This window comes from Nelumbo nucifera, chromosome 2 (genome assembly GCF_055504915.1).
Source record: "Nelumbo nucifera cultivar China Antique chromosome 2, China Antique-T2T, whole genome shotgun sequence".
Classification (NCBI taxonomy): domain Eukaryota; kingdom Viridiplantae; phylum Streptophyta; class Magnoliopsida; order Proteales; family Nelumbonaceae; genus Nelumbo; species Nelumbo nucifera.
Window position 1 is genome coordinate 42509558 of NC_142650.1, and position 15592 is coordinate 42525149.

Below are 15592 nucleotides of genomic sequence, written 5' to 3' on the forward strand. Positions count from 1 at the left end.
AATCTGGGGATTAAATCTTTAAGACTTAAGGCATTTCTCCAACACAATTTGAGCATGCTCCACTGGCTCTATCCTGTTTGTAAGATGATCCTGCTTTTGAACCTCCTTACTTTGAAGGTGAGAAGGTTCCATTTATATTCTTTCCCCAAATTCCTCTCTCCATTCAATCACATTTTCCCGTTTCTGTTTTTAGCCTTTTTTGCATCATAGTCTGGTTTGAATGAATCTCCACTGATGCCCCAAACTCTAGTTGGAGAAACATTTTTGTAGGTTTGGTTCTGCCACCAATCTCCTTAAGAGAGAGCCTGCCTGTGCCAGTCATTGTGGGGCTATTGTGCATAGGTTGTGGCGCAGGTCTTAAATGCCATCATGTTTTTCCTTATCTGTGCTGAATCCTAATTATCTGTGCTGACATTTCTGTTTTGGTTTAACCACAAAAAGATAGTTATTTCTTTGCTGTTAATTTCTGTTATTAGTTATTTTTTAGAAAGCTGTTGTTACTTATTTTCTTTGAATTTTATAAACTTTATCCAAAAGCTCATAAAAAGGTTATTTGTTCCCAGCAAACCTATGTATTCAAAGAGAAAGGAACAGACATATCTTTGAAGGAAAGGTTCAAGATAAAGGCAAGTTTGTTGCTAATATTGGTCACTGTTAGTGGACTGGGTACTAGCACATGTTGTCTTCATAGACTACAATTAGGAGGATTTTGGGCCAGGTCAAGGTAGGCCAGGTTCCAAAGCAATAAGAAACACACAGATCCAGTCCCAACACAGATCCTATAGTGTCCTGCAAGTACTAGGCCCAGAACTGACCCTATTATTAATTGGGTTTGTCTGATTTGGCCTGATTAGACCTGATTATTTATAACTAACAAGCCTTTGTCCCTGTAATTTGACAGTAAACCTACTAATTCTATTGTGTTTTCTTCTCAGAATATCTTATATATTACTTCTAAAATGATAGTTTAAGACATCACAATCACAAATGAAGTTATTACAGGTAAACAATGACAAATATGTATAAACCATTGGAGGTATCTTTTCCATGTGCTATATAACCAATCAAATGCTATCACAAAAGTGGTAAGGAATAAGCTGATATTTGTCAAAATTCATGGGGAGTTTTGATTGGTCAAAGTTCTTTTGGTATCATGCCTTTCCAATATGATAGATATTGCCATTTTTACATAAAATATATAATATATATATGTATATGGGGAGAAAAAAGGGTTGGGTCAGAAGAAAATACCATTTTGGAGTTTTATAAAAAAAAATTCTTGTGTATGTTTGAATCCAGTCTTTTCTTAGTCCTTATGTAAAGAATTGCAAAAGAAACTTAATCAACAAAAGTGTAAATTAGGAAGGATTGGTCAACAAACTATGAATTGGGGACTGAATCTCGATATCCCTCAGGACAATACATTTTTCTTACAATGAGATGTATTTGCATATGTATATATGCAAGTCATTACTAATTTCAGGCCTTAAATCATTTTAGAATGGGTAAAACCAATTCCAACCTTGGATGTAGATTTCCAGACTCCCTAATTGACAATTTGGACTGAGAATGCAGTCCCAGACTCTGTGTAATAGGGACAGGTCAGTCACTTGAGTTGGAAAATCCTAAATTGCTTTTCTGGATTTGCTAGTGGGCTTTGGGCTCAACTCTACCAAAATCAGTTGCCATTTCTTGAGTAGAGTGGTAAAAGAAAAGATTCATGTAGCTGACCACATGGAGGAAAATATGAACAGAACCAGGGAATGCCTTTTGATGTGGGGTCTGGGAACATAGCATCATCTACAGACCTGGCAATTTGGCATCCCCTTAACTGCCATAAGAGACTTTCTCCACTGTCCATTAAAAAGCAGTAAAATCAAAGCTCTTGTAAGGTGAAGAGCTTGCAGTGGCAATAGCAAACAGGTCCCCCTCCCCCCCCCCCCCTACACACACACACACTCACACTGATGTCCCATCAAAGAGAAATAATACGCCTACATAATATACTTGACGCAATAGCCCTGCTGTTGGGTTTAAGTCCCACCTCAATTTTGGTCAAACATTTGGAAAGGTGATGAGGACAGGGAATTGCTTTTAAATGTTATCCCATCCTTGGTTGGAGGTCTAAATATATTACACCCATTCTAAGTTACATAGATATAGTTTCTGGATTGATAAATCCTGAATCCATAACCATGTTGACACAATTGTGTGCTTGTTACCACCATCTTAACCATCTAACAATACTTATTTAAGTGATGCTTCTCTTGTTTAGAGCTTTAACGCTCTGTCCATAATAGCACAAAGATAGAGACATTAGAGGATGTAATAATGATATTGTACTATTTCTCAAACATTTATATGCTGCAAAACCAGGCAAGAGCAATTTGAGAAATCTGCTATAGGAACACGTGCACAGCTATTAGCAGAAGAAAATGCAAAGAAATCTGCCACCTCCAACAGGGGTGAACCAGTTCTTAAGGTATGCTACTGAACATGTCATTTCATTTATGTGGCATTTGTTTTTTGTTTTGAAAAAAAAAAAAAACCATTCATGTTGCCGAAAAAAAAAACATCAATCTCCCATAAATATATGGTACAGATATTGTAGCCTTGTAAGTCCTTTGAACTTTTAACTCGGTTAGCTTCAGTAACCGGTTTATATATTCCGATATTTCTAGATGCAGATAAGATTTTCTTATCTACAGTTTCCAAAGTGTTTTAGACAAAATTCACATCTGACTTGGATGAAAATGGGGGCCATTGCTTGGTATAATTGTAAAATATCAGGCTGACAAGCATTAGAATACAGGTCTAAGTCTAAGAGTGGCCACTGTGTGTAAACAATTTCAAAGGTTAGGTCTGTATCCATTCCACCCCTCCCAAGACTCCAGATAGCCAGTACCAACATTGGGTGACTATCAATTTTAGTTGGATCAATAATATAATATTGAACCTTGCATTCCATGCCATGCATAAGGCCCACCAACTCATTGACCTGGACTATCCAATAATTAGCCTTTGTAATATGAAAATGTACCTAGCAGACATTATTATAGCAGGAATGCTCTCTTCTTCCATTAAACTTAGTGGCATCTCTTCTATATTTCCATGGCATGCATAATCTCTTCAATTTCCATTTCAAGATTTACAAGGGTGCAGGGCAGAACCCACTTGTCTGGTTAGCATTAAAACCAGAACCCCCTTCATCCTCTCTACCTTCAAAGCTTCCAAAATCAAATTATTCATTAGTACCTCTTCCACCCCACTTATCCAAAAAATGGCCCAAGCAATAAACTCTTGAAACTCAGCATACCCAATTTACTTTGAATTCTCTGATCCCCTGATCTTTGTTTTCTCTCCCCCTTTTTTATTATTATTATTATTTTTATTTTTTTTGCAGAGTTGCTTGCAAGAAGACTGGTGGGATAAGGTTCATCAAACCATGTGGTGAATAAGTGATAGTAATTAATTGTGCATTTTTTAACCTTACTTTGGGGAAGGGACCTGACCATTTCTACATCACTCTTCTCTACATCGTGGAATCGGGCTGGTGAGACACAAAATTGTTTGTTCATCTTTGATTTGTTATTCACATTCTCAGTTTGGAGCTTATTCCTGAGTCGACTCTTAGGATGAGCGTGAATGAAGTTGGATAGACCACTGTATCTTTGAAATTTTGATTATTTAATTATTTGAACCGTTAAAAGACAAAAACAAGGAGTTTTTCGATTAAGTTCATGAGAGGTGGGGACAACACCTCTATGCTTGAGAAATGGGGAGTCTGGGGACAACACAAATGATTAGATAGGCACATGTTGGGACGAACATGAATAGGATTTTGGATACTATCCTACAAAACCTGATATTACAAAAGTACAACCTCTTACTGAGAGTTGACAACAGATCAGGTTCCTAACTCTTGATCTTACAAAACCTGAGCTTACAACCTGAAGATCAGTCTGTAAGATTTTGTAAGATCAGGCTCCTAACTGAAAAGTACCTTTGCTAGTTAGAGAATCTTACAAACTACAGAGTTAGTTTTGTAAGATTCTTTAACCGGCAGAAATCATGTCAAGAAGTAGAAGCTAATCTGACCATAGATTTCTTTAGTAATGCACATATATATTTCCTTGCTCTCTTACTCTTTGTGGATTCAGTAATACACCTTGCATATATATTTTTATGCATAATACAGTTGGAAGGGATGGATTGGACATGAACCCAATATTAGTATTTTAGCATGAAATGACCATTCTCACATTTAACAACTAATAATTTACCAACCAGGCAAGGTCTGGTCCTTTTTTATAAAATTATAGGAAGTGTTCAAAATAAGTCATCTCCCATTAAATTAAGATTACATAATTATTGTTGTCATTAGTTTAATTTGAATTTTAATGTTTTTTAGTAATAGTGAATAAGGAATAAATTGAATATTCATTTTCCTTTATTAGTCCTCTATCTTTATAGTTAAAATACTTGAATATAATTCTAATATTTATATGTTTTGATTTGCAGGTTCAATCAATATGCTAAGTGGATTTGCATTGAAAGATGTGCTGCATTATTAGAGAATTTTATTATTTTTTAAGTTCTTGTACTATTTATATGTCAATTGGATATTGTATTTGAACAATGTCTTTTGGATATTTTAATATATAATCTTTGAATTAACAGATTTCATTTTAAATTGATTTTTGTCAATAAAAAATTCATGTACCATAGAAATGCTACAATTAAGCGGGTACATACATTTTTTTAAAAAAAATAGGTATATGCTGGCGGTCATGTTCGTTGGCTTAGCTATCAACATGACCAAAAAAAGGTTAGAATTAAATGAAAAAAAAAATCTAAGCCGACGGTCATGAAACCGACAGTTTAGCCACAAACAACACATAAGGCAGTGGTCATCTAGCATATAAGTAGGCAATTCGGACTGCCACATAAGAACATGAGGGAGTTTGATATAAATCTAATGTGGCGGTCTAAACCGCCGCCTGATTAATGCTAAGCCGGCGGCTCGGTGTTACCGCCACTTTAGAGTAGTTTGAACCGACCACCTAAGGCGACAGTCTTGACCTAAGCCGGTAGAGGTTTAGGGGGCGGACAGAAGACCGCCGCCTTAGATCAAAGTCGGCTATCATGTAGTGGAAGTTTAGATTATGGGTGTAAATGGATCGAATTCGAATAAGATCAAGCAATATTCAAATTTGAATCTGATTTAAAAATTCAATATCTGAATTCGATTCGATATCCGATGGATATTGAAAAATAATATTCGATTCAATTTGAATTTGACTAATTAATTGTTTTAAGTAATTAATAAATATATAAAATAACTATTTTATTTATATAAAGTATATAAATATATAAAATATTTATATAATTTAATTATTGTATATAAATTATATAAAACATTTAAAAATTTTATATATTATATATAAGAATTAAATAAGCGATTGAATCTGGATATTTATTGAAATGAATTAGGTCATATTCGATTTCGAATCCGATTAGCTATTTGATATGAATAGGATATTCGAATTCAATCGATTAGATATTCAAATTGTCTAAATTCGATTTGATTATATCGAATCTCAAATTCAAAATGGATTTTCGAATGCCATTGACACCACTAATTCAGATTTCTTCTTCTTTCATTATATATACATATATATATATATATATATATATATATATATTAAAATGGAAAAGGTCTTACTTAGGACGATGTGGCTTCTTGTTCTTGCAATAAATGGTATCCACACATGAATTTTCTTTCATTGTGCAAATAGATGAGAAATAAGATATTGGGATTGAAATTCACATGTTTATGTTTTGTCTTTTTTCATTTATGGTTGAATCACGTGTAAAGGTTGAAGGTGTGACGTATCAAATACCAGAACCGCCTTTGAACACTGATTAACAAAAGTATACACTAGTTTCCTCTTCACCCCTGATCTATTGTTTGGCGCCAATCACCTTGTGGTACTTTGAATACAGAGTTACAATGCTCCACCAGAGAACAATACCCATAAACTATTGGCTCCGTCGTCATTTCATGGTTGACTCCAAGCCAACTTCATCTTCCTCTCAGGTTCTAGCTTTATCTCCTCCTATAATTAAGCTCCGCTCTAATTAATGACTCTATCTGATCACTCGTCAACCGTCTCTTCCTCTCCTGGTTATTGATATTATTGATATCATGATTATTACCATTATTGTTGTTACTCATCATCGGTGCCCACCTCAGCATAGCTGTCTCCCCCTCCGGACGATGCTTCACCTCCATTCCTGATAAAAGAAAATCAAATACACATTACCCAAGTGCAGATTGCAGAATAATATTATAAGAAGAGCTAGAGAGTGAGGGACCGGCAAAGGTGAAACCTATTACCCACCCGGAAATGGGTGGTCGTCATCATAGTCGTATAGGAAGGTGGAGTCTGGTGGTCTACTCTAGATGAAAAGGGTCTAATGTTGCTGTCCATTTTTTTTTGGTCTGTCAAGCTATAGCTATTGAATCAAGATGGAGCCCTTCTCCATTGATGGAAAATGGGGTAAAGTGGGGACAAAGATTCTTAGCTTCTCTCTATCTCTTTGCTTGAGTTATGAAAGTGATCATAATTCAGAAGGGAAGGCTCTCATGGAGTAAACCACCTCTTGGAGATCCACAATGTAATTCATTAACTGGGTTTAAATATAAGACACCAAAATAGTTGTGAAATCATTCAAGCCAATGACTGGTATGCAGACGGGGTTTCTACTTTCTCATGGGTTACCCAATAAAAGCGCTTATGAGTTATGAGATCACTAATGCTCGCGTGTATTTGTGTGGCAAGGGGTCTCTCCTGCTGTCATGCTTTGGTTGGTTTTAATGGTATGGAGTGAAGGCTCAGTTATGGGAAGTGCAGAGAGGGAGGATCTTGAGTCACTCCAAAGCCACAACAGCCCCAAAAGACCTCGAGCCACAAATTTAAGAACTAGGTGGTACAAAAGGGATTACTGAATGATGAAACTCTCTTTCGATTTGTTTGTACGTGTGTTGTTCTTCTTTCTCCCACTACTTCTGAGTCCTTCCCATCATTAATTAATCTGACTCTTTTTCTTTGTTTAATTGTTTATAGGGTGTTTTTCTTTCTTGAGAGCAATTAAAATCAACCGGTTGACAACTACAACTTGCAAAGAAATTAAAAGAAGATGAAAAAAAGTAAAACAATTCTATAAAATTGGTAAATAATAGATAATTATTATATAATAATCCTATCAACTTAAAAGTAGACCTTCTATTTTATCCCTCACTCCCATGCTCAGCACGGTTCCTTTGCTAGTTCTATGTTAAACAAAGAGAAAGGGATTAGGGTTTTACAGATGACATTAAATTTTGCCATGGGATAATCTTCACGTTAAAGCTATGTTTGGTTTAAAGGAAAATGTAAGGAAACGAAGGAAAAGATAGAAAAATCTTTACAAACCTTGTATTAATTTTCCCGTCTTTCCCTCCCTTTTTCTACCTTTTCTTTCAAACCAAACATACCCTAAAATTATAAATTTTCCTTTTATTTTTTTTAATTATTACCGTTTAAATGATTCTCATATCTGAGTTAGAGTTCTATACAAATTCTGACGTGTCTCAATTTGATTGGGAATGCACCCCTGCACACAAGAGTGCACGTGGCAATTATTTTGTTTTAACACGGTCGTTTTTTGTTTCTTGACACGTGGCAATTTTTTCTGATTTGCCTGCGGTGAATCCCGTCTCGAACTGGCGTGGATTTCGAATAAACACATGGCAGATTGGGATAGTATTTTTCCGATGGACGGTTAGGATTAGCGAGAGCATTTGTCCAAGTGGGTGAAATACGTAGGGTCGTATATTAGCTACCTTCTTGACCCGGAATATAGGAGCCCTTTCTCAAGTTTACACTTTACTACCCATTTGTTAGGGTTTCTTATCGGGTAATCACCCCTGTGATTCATTTTGTATTTTCGCTCCGTCGCTCGGAGTCTGGACTCCTCGTAGGTCGTAGCACAGAGCAATTCGCAAGGTCGGTGCTTCCTGATTTCTGTTTCCCATCGTGTCTTCTATACAATCGTCTCACCCGGAGAGGTCTGGAGATCGGTTTCGTCGTGAGCTCTCGTTCATAGCGAAATTTCGATTTCTCACCTTGTCAATGGTTGAACGCATTGCTAAGTTATACTCCATATTCCGTTCCTTTACATGGATTTTTAGACGCGGTAGATGGAAAAGTTTTGATGTTTTACATTTAATGGTCGATGCGAGACCTCGGGTAAAATGGAGGCCGAAGCGACAGTTATTTGTATCGGCTCTTTTTGGATATTAGGGTTTTGGATTTTCGTTGTTGTTGGTGAAGTGCGTTTTGTTTAAATTTCTAGCGTTCTTTGGAATCTGGAGGTATTAGTTTGGGTTTCAGAGTTTGCTGGAGGCTTGCCTTTATTCTCCTCTTTCTCACACATTTGCTTTTATATTTCCTTCGACGAGATTTCACATCTATGTTTATGTTCATTTTAACTAAAACAATTTCAAACTACAATTCAACTAGTTGATATTCAGGATTAATATCGTTTTTTTAAACATTTTCTTATCGCTCTTGCTAGGGATTTTGGCTTCTGGCTCTTTTTTTCCCCTAATAAGTTTTTTTTTTTTTTTAATTTCTTATTTATCTAGTGTTCTTAACGGTTGGGGGTGCCGGGGGGGGGGAGGGTGTTGTGCTTTTAACTTCAGGTTTCCGTTGGCGTGCAGCTGATTCTTTGTAAGCTATGGTAACGTCGAAGGAGGGAAAAAGTAGTTTCTTTTGTTTCCCCTCCCCCTCTCAAATTTCTACACTTCCTTCCATTTGTTGGGTTTGGGGCTTCTGTTTTATTAAACTATATACGGCGGGTTAAAGTTTGAGTTAGGGATTTGGAGCCAACTGGAGATGGACTTGAATTTATATAGGTGGTTTGGTTTGTGGTGATTTGGACAGGAAGGAGCTATTGGTGGTTTTGATCGGTGGTTTCCAGAGTTGTTGTAGTTTTGGATCTCTATATCTGAAGAATTTAATTGGGATATTTTGTATTTCCTCGATATGAGTCCAGACAGCAGCAGGAGTCCTCCACGAGCTAGGCGGTTCCGCAGTGGCGAGCGTGCATCTTACCGTGATGCTCCCTATCGAAGGGATCGCCGCAGTTACAGGTCCGTAAATCTTATCAATGTCTTTCCAACCTTTATTGCTATTTTTCCCTTGTGATAATGTGATATTGTTGCACGGGTTCCCCTTGCTAGACTCTGGTTATTGGGTCTTATCATTTGGTCCTTTTCTTCCCCGTTCTGGCTTGCTTTCGCTTAGTTAAGTGATGATAAGAAACCATTAGTTGTTTACACCTGGACCATGAGGTCAAGTGAGATTGAAATTCATTTTCAATCATGATATTTATTTATGTTGATTTTTTCAACTGCTGTTTCTTAGAGTATTTATCTTCCTAATCAAGATAAAAATTCATTTTCAGTGAATACTGTATTGAATTTAGACAATGTCCATTATTCTGAAATTGCACCAAATCAATGCTTTAGTTTATCGTTAAAAGCACAGCAAAATTATAAGGTTCACTTTATTTCACCTGAAACAAAATGTTTGACCATTTCAAGTTGTACTTGTATAACACTATTTTATTTTAATAAGTGTTTTTAGAACATTATTGTATCATTTCCTTGGTTTTTGACTGGCATTTCAATAAACTGGATTGGATTTTAAATCTTTTATCTTGTTTCCATATATTTCGCAAGAGTGCAGAATGGTGCTTAGTCTACTAGGACCTATCCTTTATTTACTATAGTTATTCAATTCCTTTGTTGAATACTAGTCCATTGAATCACATTTTTTTCTTAATTTCAAATTCTCTTTTCTCTCTTCTTACATGTTCAATTTTCTCCTCGACTTTGTCATTTCTCTTTTTACTTTTCTGCTATTTTTCCTTTCTTTTCCTTTGCATTTTTTAATACCAAATTTCTGCAATCCTTTCTAACTAGTAAAAGAGTCATCCTCACTGGCTCTTTCTATTTACTTAACACACCATTAATTTCTATTTGAGCTCTTCTTCACCCATTTATAAATTTTTTTTTTGTACTTGTTTTCATTTGATTATTTAATCTCTTTATGTTCTGCCCAGCTTGCTCTGTTGGGAAAACCAAAGGCAGATTTCAAACTAATAAATTGAGGGCTTTGTGGCCTGTTTCTAGCTTGTTTAGAGCCCATTTCACCCAACAATATGATGAATCGGCTGATACATAACCAGTGATTTAAAAGGTGCGCCTAGGCGAGGTGCATTTTAGGGTATGCGCCTCGCCTAGGTCCTAGGCGCAGCTCTTTCAAAAGGCACACACCTGGTGCGCCTAGTGCACTTTGCGCCTCAGGCGTGGCACAAAGGCAACTCATTAAAATTATAAATTTTTTCTTAAAAAGCAATTAAAATTATAAATTCATTATTTTTTTTTGTGTGAGAACTAAGATTTAACACCTAACGTGAACTTCTTTGGGCTTGCCTTGAGGGGCATGGCACAAAGGCGGCTCGTAGAATCAGGAATGTAATATGTTTTACATTACATTAGCTACTTGAAGTATGCAATTGAGTGAAAAAAGAGATTAGAGGTTTTACATGCTTGAAAATGTTTTATATGTTTGATTTTAATTTTTAAGTTCTCATTTGAATATGCTTTACATCTAATGTTTATTTATTAATATTATGTTTAATATTTTTTGTTTCTTTGAATTTTTTTGGCATTTTTTTAATTTTCTGACATTTTTCTTGATTTTTTAGCATTTTTTTAAATTTTTGTGCCTTGCGTCAAAAAGGCGTGTGCTTTACTTTGCGCCTTGTGCCTCGGGCGCAAATTGACCTCTGCACCTTGCGCTTTTAAAACACTGTACATAACAAAATTTCGAACCTTGATGCAAGTCTAAATGGAGAGACAATTTCCCAATGTTCTTCTGGAGAAGGTCACAAGTATTTATTCTCTTCAAGCAGGCTTCGAAAAAACTATGGGACAAATGTGGGATTACCATATCTTCTTAGAATGAAAGGAGGTATTTTGCTCACCTGCAATCAAAGCCTTGAAAAGATATGGATGAGAACATACCAGCTGGTGGACTTGAATGAGGGGCTAATGGCCTCTCTTAAGCTCTTGCTGGAAAAGAAAGGTTTATAAATTGCAAACCCCCTCCCCTAGTCTCTCTTAAGCTCTTTGCTGGAAAAGAAAGGTTTATAAATTGCAATCCTCCTCCCCTTTCATGTGAGGGGAAACCTTTTGGTCAGACTGGAAACTGCTTTTACACCAAAAATACCAACTTGTGTTAGTATATGTTCCATTTGGCATATCTGTTGTGGCCCATCCCTTGCTCTTCTAGACCCTATAACAGGTCATTTCTATTTATTGGGGCTGTAGATGATGGTATTCTCTGCACTTGACTAAACTATCTTAGTCTACTTTTCCTCACTTTGTCACCTATCGGGGCTACTCCTAGTTTCTTATCTAATTTCTATCTTTTTTTGTTTTCCTATTTATCCATCTGAACATTTCCAGTTTTGTCATTCTCATTTTTTGACATATGACGTTACAATTGGCTGCATATGATATTACAGTTACTGGCCTTGTAGCTGCTTTGTAAAACTTATATTTCTAGCTTAAGTATTATTTTCCCATCACATAGGACTTTGGATGCCTCCCTGCATTTTTGCTTTAAGTGTTGCACGTCTAATCCATGGCTAGAAAATCCTCAGAGTTTGAGTTGTTGCTGTGATTGAAAAGGCATGTCTAGGCGCACAGGCGTTGCACTTTTCAAGGCTTGCACCACACCTAGCTTTAGAAAGGCACACCCCTGGTTCGCTTTGCTAATGTTGTCCGTTTCATTCTTCCTAATAGAAGACACTTTTTTGTTAAAATAAGGAACTAAAAGTAAATTATAAAACCAAATTTTTAAGTAGGGACTAGGGCATAGTTTTCAAGGCGCCAAGGCGAGGCTAGGCAACCATGGGGCACTCAGGTGCCTAGCCACCTAGCCCTCGCCTAGGTGATGGAATTTAAAACTAAGGTTTCCGATGGATTTCTACCCTTTTGAACTAGTTTTTTTTTTTTTGGATTTATGTATTCTGCACTTACTTTTGTGCTTGGAACTTGAAAGAACTGAAGGGGCAGAGCCCCTATTTTAGATCAACAAGGAACAAATACTAAAATAAAAGAAGAAAATGAAAAAGAAAAGTAGGGGGCGGAGCCCCTGTTCTAGACCCAGAAAATCTGGTGAAAAAATATTAAAATAAAAGAAGAAAAGAAGGGACAGAGCCCCTGTTTCAGAAACCATTGATGAGAACAAACAAAAGCTGAAAAAATGAAGAAATTAAGAAAAAAAGAAGAGGGCGGAGTCCCTGTTTTAGACCCAGAAAAGCTAGTGAAAAAAATTTAAAATAAAAGAAGGGGTGGAGCCCCTGTTTCAGACACCAATAATGAGAAAAAAAAAGCTGAAAACATGCAGGAAAATTTAAGAACAAAAGAAGGGGGCGGAGCCCCTGTTTTAGTCCAATAAAATGATTCAAAAAACTTGGAGAAAAGATACAAAAAGGAAGAGGAGAAAATGGGGCGTGACCACTGTTTTAAACCAGGAAACAGAGAACAAAACTAAGAAGAAGAAGAAGAAGAAGAAGAAGAAGAAGAAGAAGAAGAAGAAGAAGAAGAAGAAGAAGAAGGATTAACTCACCTTGACTTTAGAGGATTGTGGGAACGATGGAGGCTGTTGCTCTCTCATCTTCCTCAGTTCGATACTTCAATTCTATTGTCAATGTGAAACCCTTGAGATTAACTTTGTTTTTACTTTCCTCAATACAAAAGCATGATAACATGCAATAGGTTCTATTATAATAACTAAAAACAACCAATAAAATATTATATATTTTTTATTTTTTTATTTAATAAATATTTATATAATCATGCACCTAACATAGTTGGCGTTTGGGCGAGGCGTTCTTTGAAAAGCACCTAGTCGCCTAGGCGGGCCTTGACAACTATGGACTAGGGATTAAGAATTTAAGACCCTAATATGGACTTGTTTGGGCTTGCCTCAAGGGGCTTGGTAAAAAGCGGTTTGTAAATTAGAGCAATGCATTTACAGAGTAAATAAAGAGCTTGAAATTCTTCATGCTTAAATTGTTGAATGCTTGAATATCTTTGTATGTGATATTTGGTTTTGTTTTTACGTTTTCACTATGCATATGATTTATGTTATATTTTTGCATTATAATTATGTATTTTTATGTATGTTTATGTGTTTTTACATTAGGTATGTGTTATGTTTAAGTATGTATTTTTTAATTAGTAATATTTTTAATTTTTTTTTCATTTTGGATTTTTTGTATTTTAATTAATATTATTTTTAAACTCCCATATTCATAATGTTCTTCTTTCCCAATTGCTCACTTCCTGAGTGAGCAATATTTCACCAAGACCACATTGGTTCTCAGTGGGTGCTGTTATTTGTGATTTTTAATTTAGATTTATGAGTAGCTCTTGATTTTTACTTCTTGATCAGTGACCCTATCAATTTTCTTTTATCACTGATGTGTATAAAGTGAAAATTGTCTAAAGATTATTATTTTTATTTATTTCCTTATGTATCCAACATTAGAACATTTTCATTTTGGCTGTGTTATTTAAGTATGATGGGAATCTTTTGGTGGCTACTGTCATCTTTGAGTTTTAAGAGTTTTAGGTAGCTGATGCCATTATTTTTCTTATCAGGCAAGATTATCTATGCAAGAACTGTAAACGACCTGGACATTATGCCAGAGATTGTCCTAACGTGGCTGTCTGCAACAATTGTGGACTTCCTGGGTAAGATGGGCTTCTTTACTGGTATTTAAGATGATGCTGATTTATGAACTGACAAAATTTTACTACCATTTAAACGGTGTTTTAGCAGTTGGCATTGATCATAGAACATGTCCCGTAGATACAATGCATTTGCATTTTTTGACAATAAAGTTCATCTGTTTATGCCTCGTCTTTTTCTCACAAAAAGTTTGAGAAAAGGTAATAGTATTAAAGATAAAATTACCCCCATCCCACTCTGCACAGCTAGAAACTGTGGATACACTATATCCATGCATCTCTTTTTTGAATTCCACTTATTTTCTCACGGAAAAAATAAATAACTCAATTTTCTTCTCTCCAGCTGAATAGAGCATATAATTTTTATTACAAAAAACTGTTTTCCCCTCTTTTAGAAGTCATCTTGATAGCATCTGAGCAATTTGCAACCTAAATTTTTGGTTGATTCACCTTCTTGTCTCAACCCTTGCAAAAAAAAAATACTAAGAGCCTAGATGGATTGATTCATGTTTCCGTTTTTGGAGCCTACACTTACTGGCCATACCATATTTCCATTGGGAAAATTCTGTGGCATTTCATACTTTGCATAAGCAAGGAGTGCATTATAACTGCACATTCCATAGTATCGTCTCTTTCATTGCTCCGAAGTATAGTTAGATCAGCATAATGGACGATGCAGTTCATTGAAAAAACTTGTATTTTGACTATTAAGCTTACTATCTATTGGGTGTTATACAACAACATTTGATTAGTAATTTCTACCTTAATAAGATTACCCTTGCTTTCCATAGATTGGCTAATCCAGCTGCTGCATATTTTCTTTTTCCACTTCCAATGCAAAGTGTGCTAAATTTCATGGTGACAATTCGTTAACTTGGTACGACAAACATCGATCTATCCATTTGTCTGCAGAAATAAACTAACGTGTATTTTTTGTTGAATGCCTTCTCTTATTAGTCACATTGCCTCTGACTGTAACTCAGCAACCATGTGTTGGAACTGCAAGGAGCCTGGACATGTTGCAAGCCAGTGCAACAACGATCCAATCTGTCATGTGTGTGGCAAAACAGGTCACCTGGCTCGTGAGTGCTCTGGTTCAGGCTTACCTCCTTATGACCCAAGACTCTGCAACAATTGCTACAAGCCAGGCCATATTGCTGCTGACTGCACCAATGAGAAGGCCTGCAACAACTGTCGCAAGACTGGCCACCTGGCCCGTGAATGCCCTAATGAACCTGTCTGCAATATCTGCAATGTGTCGGGTCATGTTGCCCGTCAGTGTCTCAAGTCTGGCTTAGCATCGGAGATAGCTGGTGGACCTTTCCGTGACATATTCTGCCGCAACTGCGGCCAACCGGGTCACATTAGTCGTGATTGTGTCTCGATTGTCATCTGCCAGAATTGTGGTGGCCGCGGTCACCATGCATTCGAGTGCCCCTCGGGTCGAATGGGACTACGCAGATACTGAGAGGGGAATATATTGCAGGTAGTAGGTGGAGTTATTCATTGGAAGTTTTTGATATGTTGCAATTCTGGAAAGTACTTGTTCTCTTTTGAATATGACGTGCATTAGAAAGTTTTTTGGCCATTTTTTTTCTTCTTGTACTTGGATTCTCTTAAACTCTTCACAGCCTGAGATCTTTCTGTTAGTGTTTTCTTGATAGCAATCTAGAACCGCATCCTTTTCCTTGGGGGCTGTGGCTCGCCAACTTA

General features: G+C 36.3%; 1 protein-coding gene across 1 annotated transcript; it reads left to right on the top strand.

The window, feature by feature from the left end:
• The first annotated feature begins 7894 nt into the window (after positions 1-7894).
• On the top strand, positions 7895-15592 carry LOC104599315 (uncharacterized). Its single transcript, XM_010261800.3, has 4 exons — positions 7895-8051; positions 8991-9199; positions 13790-13882; positions 14837-15592. Exons 2-4 carry the CDS (start codon positions 9093-9095, stop codon positions 15345-15347), a joined length of 711 nt encoding a protein of 236 aa, XP_010260102.1. The 5' UTR covers positions 7895-8051; positions 8991-9092; the 3' UTR covers positions 15348-15592.